Here is a 19,235-nt window from a genome sequence, read left to right as displayed (position 1 = left end):
TAATGATTAAGTTAAACACAGAAACAAAAACATTTGTTAGGACGAACATTTATAGTCTAGGAAGATTACTTGGCTGTTTTGGTTTGTTTAATTTTCAAATTTTAGCAAGCTTGTTAATTTGTTGTTGAAAGTTTACTCCGTTTTCTTCTTCCTGCTCTGAGGGGAATTTTAATAATTCCTAGAATCTGGTCCTGCTCTGACTTCAGCAGCCTCGTCCTTGAATGGCAGAAAGCTCAGATTTATACCAAATAATCTCAAACCGCAGGCAGATTGACTGAAACCGTAACTCTGTTATGTTGCTATGATATAGACTCTGCCTCTTCACTGGAGTCAGTGTATATTCAGGTAAATCCATGAGGGAACTAGGTGAGTATCAGAGTCTTCCTACATAGAAGACTTCTTCCTACATCAGGATGATTTAAGACAACTGCATTAGCTCTGTGTCATTTCGACACTGTGTGACTGGAGGGTCTGATGTTAAGTCCATCAGTATTTATTCAATAAGCCTGCTACGTAGCCTACTTGGTAGGACTGGTTGTTTGCCAAGGAGAAAAAAAACAATAATGTGATGCCTGGCACTCTAAAAAAAAACCAAAACAACGCACCTCTCATATTAAGAAATTATGAACATTTCCTCATGAGCCACAGGCTGAGGCAGTTTGGAGGCAGCTTGCACATCAGGCAACCCCGGGAGCATGAGATGATTGTGCTCTCTCTTGCTTCCCAGACCGCAATTGAGAGAGAAGATATTTCCAAGCCTTCCAGACAAGCTCCCCATGGATGACAGGCTTCACCCTGAGGAGGCAGAAATGGAAATAATGAAAAGGCTCAGTGGAAAGCATTGATTATAAGAGCATCCCCATGTCACGGGGAAAATATAATGGAACAAGAGTAAAGCCATCCCAGCAGATTAAGTTCACTGTGCTAAGCGTCCATCTCGTGAGGGGAAAATATTAATCACGTGTCTTCTTTTCTTCCACCCCCTTCTCGTTCCTCAGGCAATGTGACTGGAAACAGTAACTCCACCTTTATCTCCAGCGGCCAAGTAATGAACTTCAAGGGCGACATCATTGTTGTCTACCTTAGCCAAAACTCCCAGGAAGGGGCGACAGCCTCGGGGCCGAGCGAGGAGAACGTGGGCAGCCCGGTGCAGGAGGAAAACGTCAGCCGCTGTGAGACTTTTGCCGGCAACGCCCAACACTACAAGGAGAAGTGCGCCGAGCTGCAGGGTGCCTGCCCTCTGGCAGGGAGCCGGGGGCCACGGCCACCCACGGGACCGCCGGCCCAAGAGTGGGCCCCATCCTGCTGTGGCCAGGCCTCGCAGCCCGTGCAGGAGGAAGGGAAGCTGGGACACTTCTCGGAGAAAGTCTTGAACTGAGGAAGAGACAGACAGTGTCCTTGCAAGAGGGCTGCCGGGAAGCTGCCGGAATCCCAGGCGCGGTGACAGATTTGGAGACTGCTGCTGCTGCTGCCACCGCCGCCTCAGGTGCCTCCTGGGAAACTTGCCATGTGGAAAGGACCCTTGTGGCACAGGCGGTGGGGTCACCGGTGGGGACAGGGGTGGGTGTGAAGCCGGGTGTGCTGCCTCTGCTGTGGGACCGGCGGTGGGGCTCGCTCCTCTCCCTGGTGGGGCAGGGGCCTCTCCGCCTGCCCCCTGCTCCCTGTCACCTCTGCCAGGCAAGCAGTGAGGGAGAGTTGAGGAGATCCATGGGGACGGGGACTTGGTGAGGAGGAGAGTGGCTGGCCGAGCGCACGTGGTGCTCCCAGGGAAGGGACAACTTGGCACGCGGAAAGGGACCCCCCGAATGCCTTTTTGCAGATAAACTGCACTCATTTGGCTGGGTCTTGGGCCTCCTCTGTGCCTCTGGTGATGGGAGGTGGCACTGGTCACCTCTGAGGCCGAGCCTAGAGGCACTGCCAGACTTTGCCTCCCCATGGGGATGGGGCAGGTCATGTAGCCCTTCCCATCTTTCCCCAAGGGTGCAGATGGCTTCAGTTGCAAACAGGCACCAGAGTCAAGATCCTGTTCTCTCCCTTACTAACTTGTGGGTGCAAGTTGGTGTAATGCCTCCCCAAGTGCAAGACAACAGGCAAAATACAGCTGATATGCTGTACAAACATATCAGATTAATCCTGAGCAAAGAGCATTTATGGTTTTGAACCCTAATTCACCTCTGCTTTATTGCACATCACCAGAGGAATTTAAAGCCCTGAAGATGAGAGTGATGTGTGCCCAGCACACTGCTGTGTAAGTGATGTCACTGAAGTTTAAGACACAGAGCTGCTAGCAGGTGGAGGAAGGGTCTACAATAACCAGCTGTGGACGTTTCCTGACTGAACGGGAGGGGGGGGGAATACTCAAAGAGGGAGAATTTGGTCAGGGTCAAACACACATTCCTTCACCAAACAATTTTGTCATTCCCTCTGATATTTTCATTAGTAAGCAGAGCTCTATTTAGGTAGCGTGAAGCTATTTCCAGAGCTTGGCCTGCCTGAGCTGAAATCGGTGTAGCCACTGTCACACTGAGAGCTGATACACAGTGGGACCAAAGGGTTGGATTTAAATAATAATAGTAGCTGTAGTGAGGAGTCTCAGCTACTTAATTGCCTGTAGTTCAGGTCCTGTATCCTGCAACCTCCTCCAGCAGCCACGATGGAGAGAGAGAAGTAAAGGGAACAGAGACTCGAGGAACTCCCAAGAGGAAAAGACGACAGTTTCAATGATTTCCTGACAAGGGGTAATTTTCTGACATTCTTCTGCACATGTTAGTGCTGCAGGAAACTATCTTCAGCCTGAGCCTTCAGGAAGGCTAGTCCTATGTTTCCCATCAGACAGCAAAGAGATCTCTTACCTAGCGTCATCTCATGTGCCCTCATGGAAAATATCTCTGGTAAGGAGATCTCTTCTCCAGGGGTGTTTTTAAAGGCAAGGGGTTCACTACATAGCTGCTCTGTTTGCAGTAGTACTGCTCTGAGGGGGAAGAGCACCCATAAAGCTGTCAAAGTCACCACTGTGTCATTATGAGCTTCTATTCCATACAACAAAAGGATGGGCTTAGCCATCTTCACCCCTCAGGAGAACAGTTCTGCATTGTTTATGTATCTGGGATACAAAATTCAGCACAAACACACCAGACACCCTCTTGGGTGACTGGTACGAATGGTGCAGGAAGAGCCAGTTTCCCTCTCACCTCTGCATGGCCTTCAGGAAACCAGACCACCCTAGCCTACCTGGGCAGGTAGGTTGTGCCATTCAGTGACAGCCCAAAGCTACCTCTGCTTCCTTGAAGGGGTATAATTGAGGCTCTCTCTTACCTGTGGCACTCTTCTGTCTGTCTTGCTGGATCCCTTAACAACCTCTTTCTCGCCTTTACTGACCTCATTGCCTGTCCCCTAGGCATTGCCACCATAGGGACAGGAAAGAGAGCCACCTCCACCTTAATGCAAGGTAGTGCAGATATTCTCCCACTTCATTTTTTGAGTCATATTTTCCTTGAAAGCATTCAACCAGCCTCACTTACAGGGCAGGAGGGACTGAATTCTTGTCTTCAGCAGGTAAACTACCTGTCTGCAGGTCTGTCTCCTCCTGTTTCTCCCTCTGCAGCATATTTCTTCCCGTGTTTTGATTCTGCCACCAGAGAGCAGGAGCAGAATCCTGATTTCAGGGAAGACAATAGGAGGTTTACTACGTGCCCTCAGTAAGGGCACATTTTTCATTCAGTGAATTCACAGGATCCTACTGAGCAAGGATTGAAACTAGGATCATCAGCAAGCATGAAGAAATGGATCATAATGGTCTTGGCACTCTGGCCACCCCATTATATGAAACACAGTGTTCCAGTTGATCTAATTCTTTCCCTTTCTATCCAAAAGTGAAGGAAGCCATATCATGGTCATCAGCATGCTGCATCTTCCCTTAGTCTCTGCCTGGCTGCTTAGATATGGACCCCAAAGGGACTTCTTTATCCTCATGTTTTCATTTGTCATCAGTTTGGAGGAGGAGCTGTGCTTTAACATCTGTTTGTACAGTGGAGCTCTATGCACCGGGCACTAATTTGGAGGCTTCTGGCTGCTATTGTAATACATGTAATTAATGAAAATAAAAATCTTAAAGATCCACTTGAGCGAAGATTTTATAGAAATGAACAGAATAAAATGCATTATTATGTCTCCATGATTATTAAACAAACAAACAAACAAAACCACAACCAAAACCCACAAAAAATCAAATCTGATTAAAAACATTCCTGGTTAGACTTTTGTAACATTTTTTGTATGTGGAATTGTTTTAACAAAAACTGTTTCCCTCCCTTGTATGTGCTGCAGGAATGCAGAAGCATATCCATGCACACACATGGGCCCAAACAGGAGCTCTATTAGACACGGTGTGGTAATACTTTGCTGCTGAGAGCTGAGCACTCATTCCTGAAGTCTCCCCCCTGTGCAGCATGTGTTTTGCCAGTCTTTTGGTATGAGGGCAGCAGTAATTCTGCGTATAACCATGGGAAAACAAGGAGCAGTCTTTTGCTCAAGGGCAGTGGAGCAGCCCTTCTTGTCCCCATGGAAAACAATACAACATTAAAGATCAATACAAACAGGAGCTGCTGTTAACCTGTGTTCACACAGAGATTGGAAATCATTCTGCAAAACTTACAGCATACCTAGGAGTAGTATCACTAACATGTCATAACTTAATCTTGTCTGTTCAGGTTCCTTTCCTTTTTATCACATTGATTGTATCTAAGCAATTACACCCTTGTGTCTATTATAAAATAGAACCCCACTGAAGGATGTCTTTCTGCTAATTAGGTATTTTATAGAGCTAGAGTTTTATCAGGTACCTCCATTCAAATTAGGTATTAGTGCCCTCTCACCACCACTCTTAAAAGGCGTCTACTAGAGAATTCATTTCTGCCAGCACATGATACTCAACATGGTAAAATGGCTGCAAACTTTGTGTGGAGAAGTTATTTCTGAAGTAATATGTATTTTTCATGGACACTTAATAACAGTCACTTGAAAACTGACGTGTGTTTGACCAAGCTGTTTGAGGTTTCCTGCAAGGAATGCTAAGCCACTCCAAACCTTATAAAATAGTTCTCCAAACCTCCTTCCAAGTGTCCTTTTCACACCATCAGGGATACTTCTGATCCAAAAGGCACGTGGCAGGGCAACCTCCCTACAGTCTGCCCAGCATGCTGGGTTGCAGCACCCTGTGTGGAGACACAGGCACTACAGAGCTCTGCCTGGCAGCATTTGGCTCATGAGGATTCCCACTCCCTGTCCCCAAGATGCTGAATGCTTCGTATCCACATTCACCTTGGCTGAGTTGCAGTGGTATCTCTGGAAAAATCCAACTGGTAATCTTGTGGCAGTGGCAGTCACTGCAGAAGCAAGGGGAATATGATCGCAGGTGGTGATGGGAGAGTTGCATTTCAAAGAGATTGTCATGAAATGTGTTTCTACTTTCTTCCTAATTTCCAGAATGAAGAGTGTTGCTATACAGTAAATGACCATTTGATTGATCTTTGGCTGTTGCGCTAGATATTGCTTGCTTCAAAGGTAACGGACCTGTTGCATCCTATATCTCTATCATCAGTCTTAGATTTCCATACATCATATGCAGATGAACAAAAACAATATTGCTCCTTATTTTAACTTCACAGTTAGAAAGCTTACCTAGGAGGGTAAAGGAGTTCAGGGGAGAGTTGGGGACCACCTGTGCAAGCTGGACATACACATGTCAATGGGACTTGGCAGATGCATCCGAGGCTGCCAAGAGAGTTGACTGACATGGCTTCAAAGCCACACTTTAAAGTCTTTGACAGGACATGGGGTGCAGGGAAAGTCCCAGCTTACTGGAAAAGGGCAAATGTTACACCCATCTATAAAAAGTACAAAAAAGAAGGTTTGGGGAATTACAGATGAGTCAACCTCACTTGAGTCCCTTGAAAAATTATGGAATGGATCTTCATGGAAGGTATTTCCAGGCATGAAGGAGAAGGCAACTGGGAGAAGCTGACACCTACCTCAGATAACTCAGCCCTCTCCCACAATCAGCAGTTCATTGCTTGCTTTGTCATATCTTCCATGGAGGTTTGGGAGCCTGACCTTACTTGTGAAGATTAAGGTGAAGAAGGCATGAAGGAAAATCTTTATGTTTCCCTCTATTATTTGTAAGTAATTTGCCAGCCCCACTCAGCAGTGGACCTACCTTTTCCTTCTCCTTCACCTTGCTAAGATGCATCCAACTTGTTAGTACTTTCTTGCCACTCTACATATCTCTTGCCAGTTTGGTTTCTATCTGCCATTAGCCTTCCTGTCTGTGTGCCCAAGTGGTATTTCTGTATTCTCCTTTGGAAACCTCTTCCCCTTTTCCATCTCTTTTTGCTTCCTTTTTTGCATCTCGGTTCCGTGAGTAGCTCATTGTTTAACCTGGGTGATTTCTTGCTGTGCCAGCTCCTCTTCCTGCGTAGGTGGATGGACTGCTCTTGTGCTTGGAGAAGGCTGTCTCTGAAAGGCTTCCAGTAGTTCTTGAACACTTTTGGGTTGCAAGGCAGACACTTCTGGGATACCTCTAACAGCTTGCTGAGCAAGTTAAAATCTGTTCTTGCGAAGTTCCTTATTTGCACCCCTTAGGATGTCAAACTCTACACTCTTACCAGTGCTGCAAAGGCTGCCATTGTCAGTCTTTGAGTGGTCTGGAACAGTTTCGTCTGCTGGTTTTCTTTCCTATCAGGTACCCACTGATAGCAGGTACCCATAGCAGGGTACCCATTCCCTTGACACCTCTTATTTTGACCCAAAGGCACTCAGCTGTCATATTGCCCTCAAAACACCCTTTTACATAAAACATAATCCCTCCTCCTCTTCCACCTTTCCTATTTTTCTTCAAAAGTTTACAAGCTGCCACTTATGTTCTAATACAGCCATTTCATCAGCCAGTTTCTAAAGTGGCAGGAAAAAAACCCAATATCTCAGCAAGTTCTCCAGTGTTGTGCATTTGTCTGGCTGTAGTTCCAAAAGCTTTATCTTGGGCATCTAAATTTCCCACCTGCAGGAAGGGGAGGGCATGAGGCAAGGGCTGGAGCTGGTACAATGCAGAGATGCTGATAGAGCCATGCTCCCTTTTCTTACTGCCCTGTGGAGATGAGGGGAGAAGAAAGCAACTTGCTGCTGCTGGAGATGACCCCTGCCCCTCCAGTGGAGGCAAGCGGGGATGCAGCATCCCAGAGGCTTTTCTGTCCCCAGTGGTCAGCACCAGGTGTCACCCACTGAGACCTGGGTCCCCTCTGTCCCATAGGGGAAGAAGCAGCTGTCAAGAGGTCCAAGGTTTCCATCAGATGAAACCAGCACTCTGTGTCACTCTCTCAAAAGGGGTAAATCAGTGTATACAAAATGAAGTCAACTGGGCCATAGGCAACACATGAGGACCAACAGTTTCAAATGAAGACACCGTGGACCTAACAGGATTTTCCTACTGATCTCCACCAGATTTTAATGGCAGGCTATTTTTAAAAAAGCCTCAATTATTTGAAGCACCTTGAATGAGAATGTAGAAGGTATTTTTCAGTGTGCAAACCTGCCATTACAGTTCTCAGTTATGAAGGAGCTTGCTTTCTTTACTCTCTCTGGTTCTGGTCTGTTCTAACATTTATTTCTCTCTCTTTTAGTCTTGTAGGCACTTCTAAAGCACAGGAGTTCTTGCTCCCCGTGGGAAGTACAAAACACTGTTTCCCCAAGGACATTTGCTTTTTGCCTCGTTTCAGTTCCTCATCACTGTTTTTTGCAAGCTTAACCAGTGATAAATGAGCTAGACAACAGATGGTAGGGCTCATGCTATAACACAGAAAATTTTTCTTTAATAGGGATGTCCACTTAAAAATGCAGCTGCTTGCTGGTGCATGGCCAAGTTTCCTTCTGAGAACACCCTTTGAATGTATCAGAGAATGGGATGGATGCAAGCCACTCGAATGATCATCTCAGCAGTCTGCTTGTGAATGTTTCCTGCAGCCCCTAATCTTTTCACCCTGACACTGTGCATCCATCTTGTCTGCTGGATGGACAACACTCCATGGACACATCAGAAGCCCATCCAGTTCATCATCTTCACTTATAAAAATAATCATTGCAAGGGTTTTGTTCCCTTTGCCTGAAAGGATGCTCCAAGTATGATACAGAGAGGCACATAAAAATAAATCCACTTCAGTGCTTAGGTTTTGTCCATCAGGAGAGCCTGCTCTATTTAGTTGTTGATGCATGTCAAGTCTGTTGTTTTCAAAGTCATGTTTTTTGTCAGCTCCCATTCAGGTCTACCATACTATGTATTTTTATCTGCTCTGTAGTACATCTTGCAGCTGGCACTTTGTTGATGAAAAATGCTAGAAATTAGTTGAGCATTTTTTTTTCTTCTTTAGGAGGAGACAGAACATGAAGAAAAGCAGACTCAAGAATTCTGTCCCATTAACCATTTTTAAAGGTATTGAAGACTAATTTGCTTCTGAATCTCCATGTTTTGGTTACTTTGACAGCAGGCACTCTTATATGCCATCATTTTGCTCTCTAATAGCATACTTTTTTTTTTTTTTTTTTTTTTTTTTTTTTTTTTTTTTTTTTTTTTTCTGGAGATGGCTGAAGGGCAGAATTAAAGATGGAGTCTATTTCTAAATATAAATCTCATATGGCACATTTACTGGATGGATGGACACACAAAGCTCTGCCATGCTTCATTGTGACCAGAATATCCCTGCTGCTGACATGTGTCCCTTTGGAGTTCATGCAGGTGCACAAATCAACCCAATCACAGCAACAGCTTCTTTGTCTCACCTCTGAATAACAGCAGCTGACTGTTTCAAACAGAAAAGGCATGCTTTGGTTTGGGTGATTTTTATTTAGTCCCTAGTGTTCTTTCCTTCTCCTAAGCTTATCATTCCCTTTTTGGTGTGAATACAAAGGTCATGGTTTTCAGTAGATGGTGGGTGACTCATTCTCATGTTTGAGCAATGTGATCAAAATGGAAACTCAGAAGCCCTGGTGTGGTGTGTATTCCCTGCAGCCTCCCAGCATAAAAATGCCATTGTGGCTCTCAGCTAACCTAGGTAGTGCCAGTGTCATGTGTGATTGTTTGTGGACTTCTGACTGTGTGTGTAAGCTCAAAGAAAATCCTCTTAACTGGACAGCATTCTATAGAAAACAACAGATTGCTTTTTGCACATAACATCTTTAATGTGCATATACCTGGGAGATTAGACTATACCTAGCATACAGATAACTACACAAGGCTGGGATGAACCAAGCAACCCCTCATGAAGCAGTGTGGTCATACTTACTGCCTTTTTCACTGGCACAGTGTGTGAAGATGCCAACACTGACTCTTAAGGCTCAGAGGCAGAAAAGACTTCATGGAGCTCACGGAGCCCCAGTCTTTGCAACCTCCCTCTGTCCACCTGGGAATCAGCCATTTGAAAATGACCTAAAGCCGGAGTTGCTGCTGCCACCAGAAGTGCCCATCCAGCTCACCCTCGACCACCCCTATTATGACCTGAGAGATATCTTTGCTAGCCTTGGACCTAATTCTGAACCTCCAGCCTTCACCTGTAAAATAGGGTTATGTTGGTTTTGGAAGCAGGGGGAAAAGGGAAGAAAAAACTAAAACCACAGATGAACTCCATCTCCTCTGACGTCAGCATCGTGTATATGCTATATTTTGCAGCTGTGAGGTTTACCATGGCTTTCATGTGTTAAGTGTGCTACATCAATACACACACTTCTTCTTTCCTTGTCTCTGAACAGCACTTTTAATATCTCCTTGATAAGGAGGCAAAGAGTATGGAGAGTGGAGCAAGGTCCAGCCAGCTAACCCCAGCAGCCCTCCTTCATCTGAAGCTGCACCTCCTTCTCTCTTGCCTTCAGCAATGACCACCTCACCTCCCCACCAAGCAACATTTTCTCTTTGAGATGGATGAAACCGCAGAGCCAGAGTCCCACAGACCAACCCAAAGGCACTGGGCATGAAATAGCTGGGCATGAAATCCTGTAGAACCTAACCTGCCCTTAGAAATAATCTGAAGATGGAAACACCATGGCATCCAAAGGCAAATTAGTCCTACATGTCACCTCTATTGCTAACTAATTCTTCCTAAATTAAGTCACCACTTCCACAATTCCAGCCTATATTCTTGTTTTCAGGCCTCTCTGTACACAGGGAATAGATTGTTCCTGTGCTCTGCAAATACTTCTTTCAGTCTGTTTCGCCCAGTGACCAAGCCTTAAGTGAAAGGCATAAATTTGGTGCCAAAAGCCTAAGAGGCTACTGTCACGGAACTTAAGAAAGGCCTATAAATAGGGTAACTGGTATTCTTCACAGAAATGTAAAGAATACAGACATAAACCAGAAAATTATCTAAATCCCCAAAGCCACTTTAAAGTCCTTATCCAATGAGGATAAACAGCCACAACAAATAACGGAATGGAAATCAGAATGGGAAGAATAGTAACTTATGAGCAGATGCTTGATGGTCTTAAAATGAGATCTTATCAGCTGTCTGAGTCAGTGGGGCCTTGGGCTGCACACACACAGTGCCCACAGTCAGGTATTTTATCAACTGGATGAGCTGCAGCCAGCAGTGTGTGCCACTCACTAACGTGCCTGACAGGAACAGACATTCAATTAGTAGAAAACAAAATCTGAGAAGGAAATTACTGGGTTTATCAGTCCTGTGACAGCTAGGAATTAAACCTTTGAAGTCAAAGACTGTTTTGTGCTAGTATTAAAGCTTTCTTATCTGACTCTTGTCATACAGGGGCCTCCATTTTAAATCCTTTCCTAGAAGTCTTCTCGTTTTTGAGCTGCCTCTGAGAGGAGAAATTCTGGGGAAAAGCCTTTTCTAAGTAGAGAAAAATAATCCCTGATTCTTAGTGTATTGAAAATTACAATATGGAAGTCGTTTTTGCCTGTTGAGTCTAACAGAGACATACTTCCCCAAAGTGAGAATTGCATTCTGTGTAACAAACTCAACACAAAGAAAACAATTCCATTTAGAACTACTGTAACCTCTGCACTTTTGAGTCTTATTGATGTCACAGTATTAAAGATGGAATACACTTGGGTGTATTTTAGCACTTCCTTTTCTATAAAATTAAAATTATAAAATTAATAAAATTCAGCTTATATCTGAAGATCATATGGATATCCTAAAAAGCAAAGCGTTATTATAATATTGTTAATTTTTGGGAAAAAAGGCTATATATTGAGGCAAAAAAATAGCATGGAAATGAAACACAGCTACAATAAAATTTAAATTTTTAAAGAAAATATTGGCAGCCTAGTAATATCCTGATAGACTTTCGCTGCATTAGAAGCTATTACACACAGTGTTAAAATAGCAGAATATTTGGTTTTATATCAAACATCATTGAAAACAACACAAAAAGGACTTGGTTTTGCTTACAGTAGGTTTTAACAAACCAGAGGTTTTACATACTGTTAGTTAAAGAGTGAATGTTGTGGTGCTATGCCAATAAGTAATACTAATACTATGTAGAAAATGCATAGTACTAAATTCTGAAGAAAATGCATTCACCCTGAAACATTTTTTCCCAATTTTTCCCAGCTACCTGCAAATTGATTTGAACATAATGGCAGCAGAAGCAAATCTTTGCTGAAAATCTTTTTTTACTCCCTAACTCCCTAACACTCTGGGTTGAGTGAGGCATTTGGTGCCTCATGCAAGGCTGGTGAGCCCCAAATGCTCCGTGGCCACAGAGGAGTCTGACAGAAGGACAGAAGGAGAAACAATGAGACAGAGGGAGAGCCACCAGGTACAGCAGGGGAAGCAGAGGAAAAGGTGAATTACCTGATGGATGAGGACATGAAAGGCTGAGGAGCAGAGCTCCTCCTCAGAGGACAAGGAATTAGTTGTCTGAAGCAACAAGAAGTGAGCAGGGAAATAAGTCAGCCCAAATACAGTAGTCAAGTTACGTGCAGCAGAACGCCTCAGCGGGTGATGAGATCCACCTCAGGAAGCTGAGGAGGCCAGGGGGATGGCCATGAGGGCTTCTCTGGCCTCTGCAAAGCTGTCACACTTACTGAACCAGTCACTGAACCAGCATTCAGGGGATCCCTTTCTCTGTCAGAGGAGGATGGGGCACGTCCCCATGGGCACTGCCTGAGGTACTGCCCCTCTCCTCCTCTGTTTTGTTCAGAGACCATGAGGTTATCACGGCAAGCCACCACACTTCATTGTATTATAAGAGATGGTTGAGAGCTTTTTCAGTTCTGTTTCTGATGCCTTATAGGTTAAAATAATCGATCAGTTGGCTTCTTTTTGTTCAAACCAGCTCCAATAATCCAGTTCTGTAAAAACCAGGTCCCATCACACAAAGCCAAACCCAGGGTGCTCTTTTGCCTCTGTGCTCAAGCGAGTCTTAATGTCCTGAATATCAGGGAAGGAACAAAGGGGTACAGTGTTAAACTCACTGTGTATGGCTCAATAAAGAAAAATACCTGATCACAGGGGTATAGCCTCACTTTAACCTGCTCCTTGAGAGGTAGCTCAGACAGAGGGCTTAAACCCTTGTCTACTTTGTTTGCTGAGTTTTCAGTAGACTTAGTTCTTCTTCTTTCTGTCCCCATCACAGAAGTTGTTAAGTCAGCTGTGAAAATTTCGCTTCTTTTCACAGAAGGCTTTGCCACGGACCTCAATAGATATAAATTAAGTAACCATGGCTTCCTTAAGAGAAAATAATTTATGTCACTTTCCAGGTTTACAGTTAGAAAGACGTGTCTGCAAAGAGTAAAACTTAAAGCATCTCTTTTCTCTTCCTAAACTGATGTCTGAAAAGAGCAACTTGTCTCCTATTAAGGCTGACATGGTTCCAAAGATGTTATGGCCAGTGCAGGGACCCTGAATTCTGCAACCAGCCCAAATATGACATTCCCATTGAAACCATTGGGTGTTTTACACCTAGCAACACTACTCATGTGACTGGCTCACATGTGAATTTTGGCCCATGTCAAGAAAAATGCCCTAGTAAACACCTCATAAAACTAAAATCTGTAAAAAAAAGTAAAGTTTCTTCAGCTGAAATTTTTGAACACCTGCCATGCCCTTTTACCCCTCCTTCTGGTGGTGGGAGCCATGCTGGTGTGTCTTCTGCTGCTGCATTCACATGGCAACCTGTTGATGGTGAGGGACTCACTTCCAGCAGTTTTACAGAGAAGAAACATCTAAAGATGCGTTTAAATTGCAATAAAGGAACTTCTTCATAGGTGAAATGCTAATTGACTTCTGAAGAAATTTCTGCCTGGCTTAAAATTGCTTCTCCATTTTCCATTTAGCACATAATGTTGCTCCCCATTTAATGTGTATACATCAGTGTTTAACACACGGTCAGGTTTTACATATGGACTGTTTAGCTTACAGTGATGCACCAGTATTTGTGTGGATCATCTCCCCCAGAGCAGTTACTTTGCTCCTCTCTGCCCCCAAGTGATGTGGTGTGACCCCATTCCCCTACCCATCCTCTCATTTCAAACATTGCCCAGGTGATAGCACAAGAAGAGCAGACAGTGGATGTGAGCTTGCAGCACCATGGTTGAAAGGTCCTGGTCACGTGTTGCCTACTGGGCAGAAAAAGCTCAGAACCATTCCAAAGTATCTGACCAGGTCACTGGGTTTTCAGAAGATCTTTGAGATTTGTTGCATTTGCATCTACATGGAAAGAGAGAAATTCTGTGTCAATGAATTTAGGTGAACTCTGAAAGCTCTGGTTACCCCCACAACTTGCAGTCCTGTGTGAATCTGGGTATGCTTTGGCTCTGACCTACAAGCAATGAGCCAGCAGCTGCAGGTCTTCATTGCCATGTTTTAACTCCTCCGTTGTTGGATTTCATCCCCACAGCAAAGTGAAGTAGAGCATGCACCCCAGCTTCCAGCTGCCAGACCTCATACATCTTGCTATGTGGCCACTTTCATTCAGGTTTCAAACTAAGGTTTCAGACATTGAGGTGAGGTGACCAAAGAGGTAGCACTTGACCCTTCAAGTGCTCCCGCAGTGCAGGGACAAAATATGAAAGGATGTCCAGGCAGTAACATCTTAGACTGCCTTCACACCAATCTCCAGGGATTTATATTGTGTAAAAGTACTAATTTTAGTTTTCTGAACATTCCCTATTTGTACAAAGAAGTAGAAGCTCCTGATCTCTCTTCTGGAGATCACTTCTCATTTTCCGTGTCTGCCCTGAATCTGCTTCTAGTTTTGTTTCCTAAAGAATATAGTCTCACCCCTTCAAATCTCTTTTTGATTGTAAAACTTTCTAATTTGCTATTTTTAATGAAAGTCCTCCAAACCCTTGTGATACCTTTTCTGCAATCTTTTGAAATCTTCTGTGAATATACAATATTATACCTGAGTTTGCCTGGTGCTTGGTAATTTTAAATGGTCCTAGTTTTTGGTTTTTGTTTTTTGGTTTTTTTTTTTAAACTTGCAGCTCATTCTTTAAACACCCTGGTACTTTGTCAGCATTTTTGATTGCATATTGAGCAATGATTTTCACTGAGCTTATGCACTGCCACCTGGGTTACTTTATGAAATTGCAGCAGTTAAATTTAGAGCCCTTAAGGTGCCTGAATTGCTCTCACTACTCCTCCAGTATGTATTACTTTACATTTACTGAGACTGAATTTCATTTCTGTTCATCTAACCAGTTCACATCTCTGAAGATAAATAGCAAAGTATTCTGAGAGGGCGATTTGCTGGGAAAAATATGGCCTTACGTTAGTTACCAACTAACCTGCTCAGTGAGTCAAACATCCCAAGGAGAACAAAACTCGATGCGCACGTCACTGAAGGAGCACACTGAGGTGAAAATTTTCTGGTTTAGACACACAAATTTCATGTGTAAGAATAATAATAGTAATAGCAAAAGCAATAGCAGTAGTGATAGTAATAAAGAAGCAATGACCTTTGTGGTCAGGAAAAATATGTTGCCAGGATTAATGAACGATGCCTTTCATTTGCAGATTTGGGGCTGGTTAGCTATTGTAACACCCTGATCTTACAGGTATTTTTTATGAAATACAACAGATGGAGCAGTGGTGCTGGCTTTATTCTGTTTCTCAATGTCTGCAGTTTGGAGAAAAGTGAAAAATTAAGACTTTGTCCTATCTATGTAGAGAAAAATTCTGTGTAGGAAATACACCCTGGTGAAGGATATTCAGACAGCATATATTCAGACATCATGCAGCTCCAGCTTTTCATGCAGATTTATTAACACAGCTTTTCCTGCAAGCCAGAAAAAAAAAAAGCCAGACAGACATTTTGGGTATAAACATGTCTTTCTGGCAGTCTGGGATGGTTTACTTTCAAATCTGGGAACACCCACTCCTCCCTACTGTCTGGAGCAAAGAGGTCACTGGAATGTTTCAGTGCACTTCAGTGACTTTCTACAGTGATGATAACCCACCATACACAGCCTGAAAGCTGTTTGCCTTCTAACAGATTAACTAATTATTCCAAAAAGCAGCAAAATAATCTGCAAATGACAACTTTGCATAATTTTTTGATCTGTTTTGTGTCATTACAGTACATTACATCACCAAGACACGATGCCACTTGTGCCATTAAAGCAGTGATATTTAAGATATGAGTGTGTTCAGGCTCACAACAAGTCTGTTCACCACAATCTTTTCTCCTCATATAACCCCTCCATTAATTAGAAAACTGGAGAACACAACTTATAGCTCCCAGCTCCTTCATTGTTTTTAGTTTTTTGGTGGTTTTTTTTTTTGGTTGGTTGGTTTTTTTGTTTGTTTGTTTGGGTTTTTTTGGGGGGGTAGGTGATAAGGAAGTGGGGGTGGGATGGCTTACTGTGAAAATATCTCCAACATAAACCCTGGGTATGCCCTTTTGAGCATGCAAAGTGCTACTAATGCACATCTGCTGCAAGCAGGTGTAAAGGGGTAACACACCCAAATGCTTACACAGCCTAATGCCAGGGTATTCTCCTGCCAGGGCCACCTTTGCCATTCACTGCCTCACAATGCTCTTGTACCTCTATTTTGCAGAAAAGCTATTTTAGAGCCTGCCAAATTCAGTAATGTTGATCTATTTCTTATTCTTCTCCCTGTAATATCTAGTTGCCGTAGTTACCTCGTGTATCTAAGGCAACCAGATGTTACTGATGAAGGCACTGAAATAGCACCAACAAGTGCAAAAAATTAAGTGTTTTAACCCATTTGCCTGAGTTAAGCCTTTCAGGGTTTAATTTGCCACCTCCTCTGATCAAAGGTGCCTGTTCCCACATTCCTCCCCCAGCCATTTGGGACTCCCCTTCTCCTGGAGCTATGACAATGGGGCCATTTTATCAAGGATGCACTTCTGGGGCCCCAACATACTGAGGGTGCAGCAGTGGGAAGCAAGAAGCGTTCACAGTTAGCATAGAGCTGGGAGCAATGACTACATTTTATTCAGTTTGGGAAAGATTCACTTGCAAAATGAGGAAGGTTTATCTAGTTTTCTGGTTTCCTGGAGTAAGAAAATGTTTTCAAGTCAGTCAGATGGTTTCCATTTTCTAAGTGCTGCTCCATGGAGTACAGGGTGACTGTGAGACATCAACAATATTGCTATTTTCAGGACTAAGCTTGTCAAACTTGAAATGCTGGGCAGCTAATCCCTGTTTCTACTTGATTAAGGATCCCACTCAGCCAGCAATGAGAAAAGGAAAATATTTCTTGTGTTTCATTATTTTCCTTTATAAAATGGCCATTACTCCCAATTACCCAAGAAGCTAGAAGACAGGGATGAGTATCCCTGTGGGTGAGGTACAGGACACAAGAGGCATCAGAAATGGGAGAAGCACAAACAGCTGCAAGAAATAAGAATGACAGTGAGTACACATGTCCCAAAATATGTAGCACAACTACATTGGGTGAGTAATATTTACAAGCTGTAAGCCAGTCCTAAAGGGAACTGATGCTCCAGGTGTTACAGCTCAGTGCAAGCCACACAGCTTGAAAAGAAGTTCAGGAATGGTTAAGTCTCTCCTCCATGCCCTTCCATGAGGCCATGCCATGGGATGGAGAGGCACCTACACGCCAGGCCACACAGCAGAGAGACATGGACCTTGCCACATGATGGGCAGGAGCTGTGTCACCAGCCTGCCATCAGAGGAGTCCCCAGAAACCCTCAAAGGGCTTTTTGGAGCATGTGGCTCTCCCTGACTTCTCCCTAACTGCAGTGCTATAGGGGCAGCTTTGCTGCTGCTCCCAGGTGGCACCCCCAGGCCACTTAGTTGGTGCTGCTGAGTTGATGCCAGCTGTGCCTGGCCAGAGGGTACCTGGAGAAGGAGGGTGGCTGACTTGCCATGGGTGGGACCCCAGAATTCTCTTACAGAGGATGAGATGAGGTTCATTAGCTCCGAGCTTTGACGGTTTTTGAGTGCCTACATTCGTTTTGTTTCAAACACAGAAAATAAAAATAATTCTAGCTGCAACAGGAATAGATGAGCCATGTCAGATTTTGTAGTTTGGTTGGGGGTTTGTTAGGTTTGGTTTTTTTTTTAAAAAAAAAATTGTAATGTAAAAGGAACGGTTAAAAAGCCAACCATGGACTATTACATGAAAAAGTAAAATTCATTCTCTAAGGCGCTACCTTTATTCCATCATGAGTTTCATCTTCCAGCTGTTCTGTTTTAACACCCTCATTTTTTCAAAGGCTCCAGTTCACATGTGAGGGACCAGGGAGGGCTCCTTAGCAAATAATTTCACTTGTTAGAAGCACCTTCTTCTCAAGGTTGTAAAAGCATAAATTAGACATAATACCCTTCAAAGGCACCTTTCTCAGGATCAAAGGCAGCAGATGTTTAGTGTTACATTAATTTTAAACTCATAATTAGTGTAACTTGAATCCTGGACCTCTTCCAATTGAATTCCTTATATTTCACCAAATGAGACCCCCCTTCACCTGAATGCAGCAGACCAGGTCTCCAGCTGCCCAAGCCTTTCCTTATGCTTCTCAGGTGTAGGAAATGAGGTGTCAGGGAGCTGCTATCCAGGTTTCTATAGGGCCTCTATAATAGAGGTATGGCTGATCCAGCCTTCCCTCTGGCTGGCTGCTCCCTGGCCTCTAAAGCCAGGTTGGTGGCCCACATATAGCTGGTATGAGAGCTTCCCCTAGCTCCTCTCATTGTAGCATGAATTCTAAGATCTGGGATCATTAGAAGCTGTTTAATGAGGTTTTTGCTGGATGCTTTCCTTGCTCTCAAGCTGGTGGATCCCTTTAGGCAGCCTGAGTTTGATGGAGGCTTTTTCCTTTCCTGCTCTGGGTGGTGGGGCTGCTTCTGCCAGAATGGCAGAATGACAGCTATGGCTGTCAGCAGGGAGAGGACGTTGCCAATGCCTTCTATTTTACCTTTTGCAGGGAAATAAAACACCAGGATGAACACTGGATAAAGCAAGTTGGACTGTTCCACAAATGGTGTCAGGAATTGCCTTGGTTTGCCCTCTTGGGCATCACTGGGAATTATTTTGTGTTGGAAGATACGAAGTGCATGGGCTCAGCCTGAGGTAAGGTAGGGAAGGGGGTGGAAATGAACCATGCTTTGAATAGCTGTTGATAACCAAAAGGCTTCTGAAGTGATTGTTAACAAGCAAGACTAACAGGGAAGGGTGTTTTGCACTTTTGGCGTTTGTTTCCTCTGTGGGAAGCTGGGAGGGCCTCTCTGTTGGAGAGGTACCTGCTGGAGGGGTGGCTGTGGCACTGCTGCAGCAGGAGGCAGCCAGGTCACAGAGCCAGGTGGTGTGGCCAGACCTACCTCTGGCTTTATTGAGGTGTGGCTGAACATCAGCTGTCTGGTTGAACCCTCCCTTTGAACGACTGCTCTTTTGGCAGGATGCATCTGGGAACTTTAGAACTATAGGGGAGATGAGGGAGGATTGGGAAGAGCTGGCATGTTTTAACCAGTATTTGAATTTAGCCGAGTGCTCAATTGATTAGAAAGACACACACAAAAAACCCCATTGTGCAAAATGCTTCAGAGCTTGCCCTCCTTTCAGGAGAAAGCTGTAAGATGGGGGGGGAGATAAAGGCATGAGGAGGGTGCTGGAGAGGGAGCTCATGGTGCAGGAAGATTTGCATTCTGACAGAGTAAAAAACATGAAGTCCCATTATTTACTGGGTATTTACTGAACATGGTAGGACATACATTAAGCTTGCATGAGCAATTATTGCTGATT

General features: G+C 44.1%; 1 protein-coding gene across 4 annotated transcripts in view; it reads left to right on the top strand.

The window, feature by feature from the left end:
* Positions 1–4,117, top strand: part of TNFRSF11A (TNF receptor superfamily member 11a) — a 31,514-nt gene extending 27,397 nt beyond the window's left edge. For 3 of the 4 annotated variants that reach the window (XM_071736607.1, XM_071736608.1, XM_071736609.1), the window contains one exon: positions 999–4,117. In XM_071736607.1, coding sequence (XP_071592708.1) covers positions 999–1,378 — 380 coding nt within the window. In that variant the 3' untranslated portion in view covers positions 1,379–4,117. Of the gene's footprint in view, positions 1–161; positions 278–998 lie in introns of those variants that run through there. The other variant, XM_071736611.1, reaches the window with a different exon arrangement.
* The last annotated feature ends 15,118 nt before the right edge of the window (positions 4,118–19,235 follow it).

This window comes from Heliangelus exortis, chromosome 2 (genome assembly GCF_036169615.1).
Source record: "Heliangelus exortis chromosome 2, bHelExo1.hap1, whole genome shotgun sequence".
Classification (NCBI taxonomy): Eukaryota; Metazoa; Chordata; class Aves; order Apodiformes; family Trochilidae; genus Heliangelus; species Heliangelus exortis.
The sequence above is the reverse complement of the archived record's forward strand: the minus strand, read 5'-3'. Positions and strand labels throughout refer to the sequence as shown.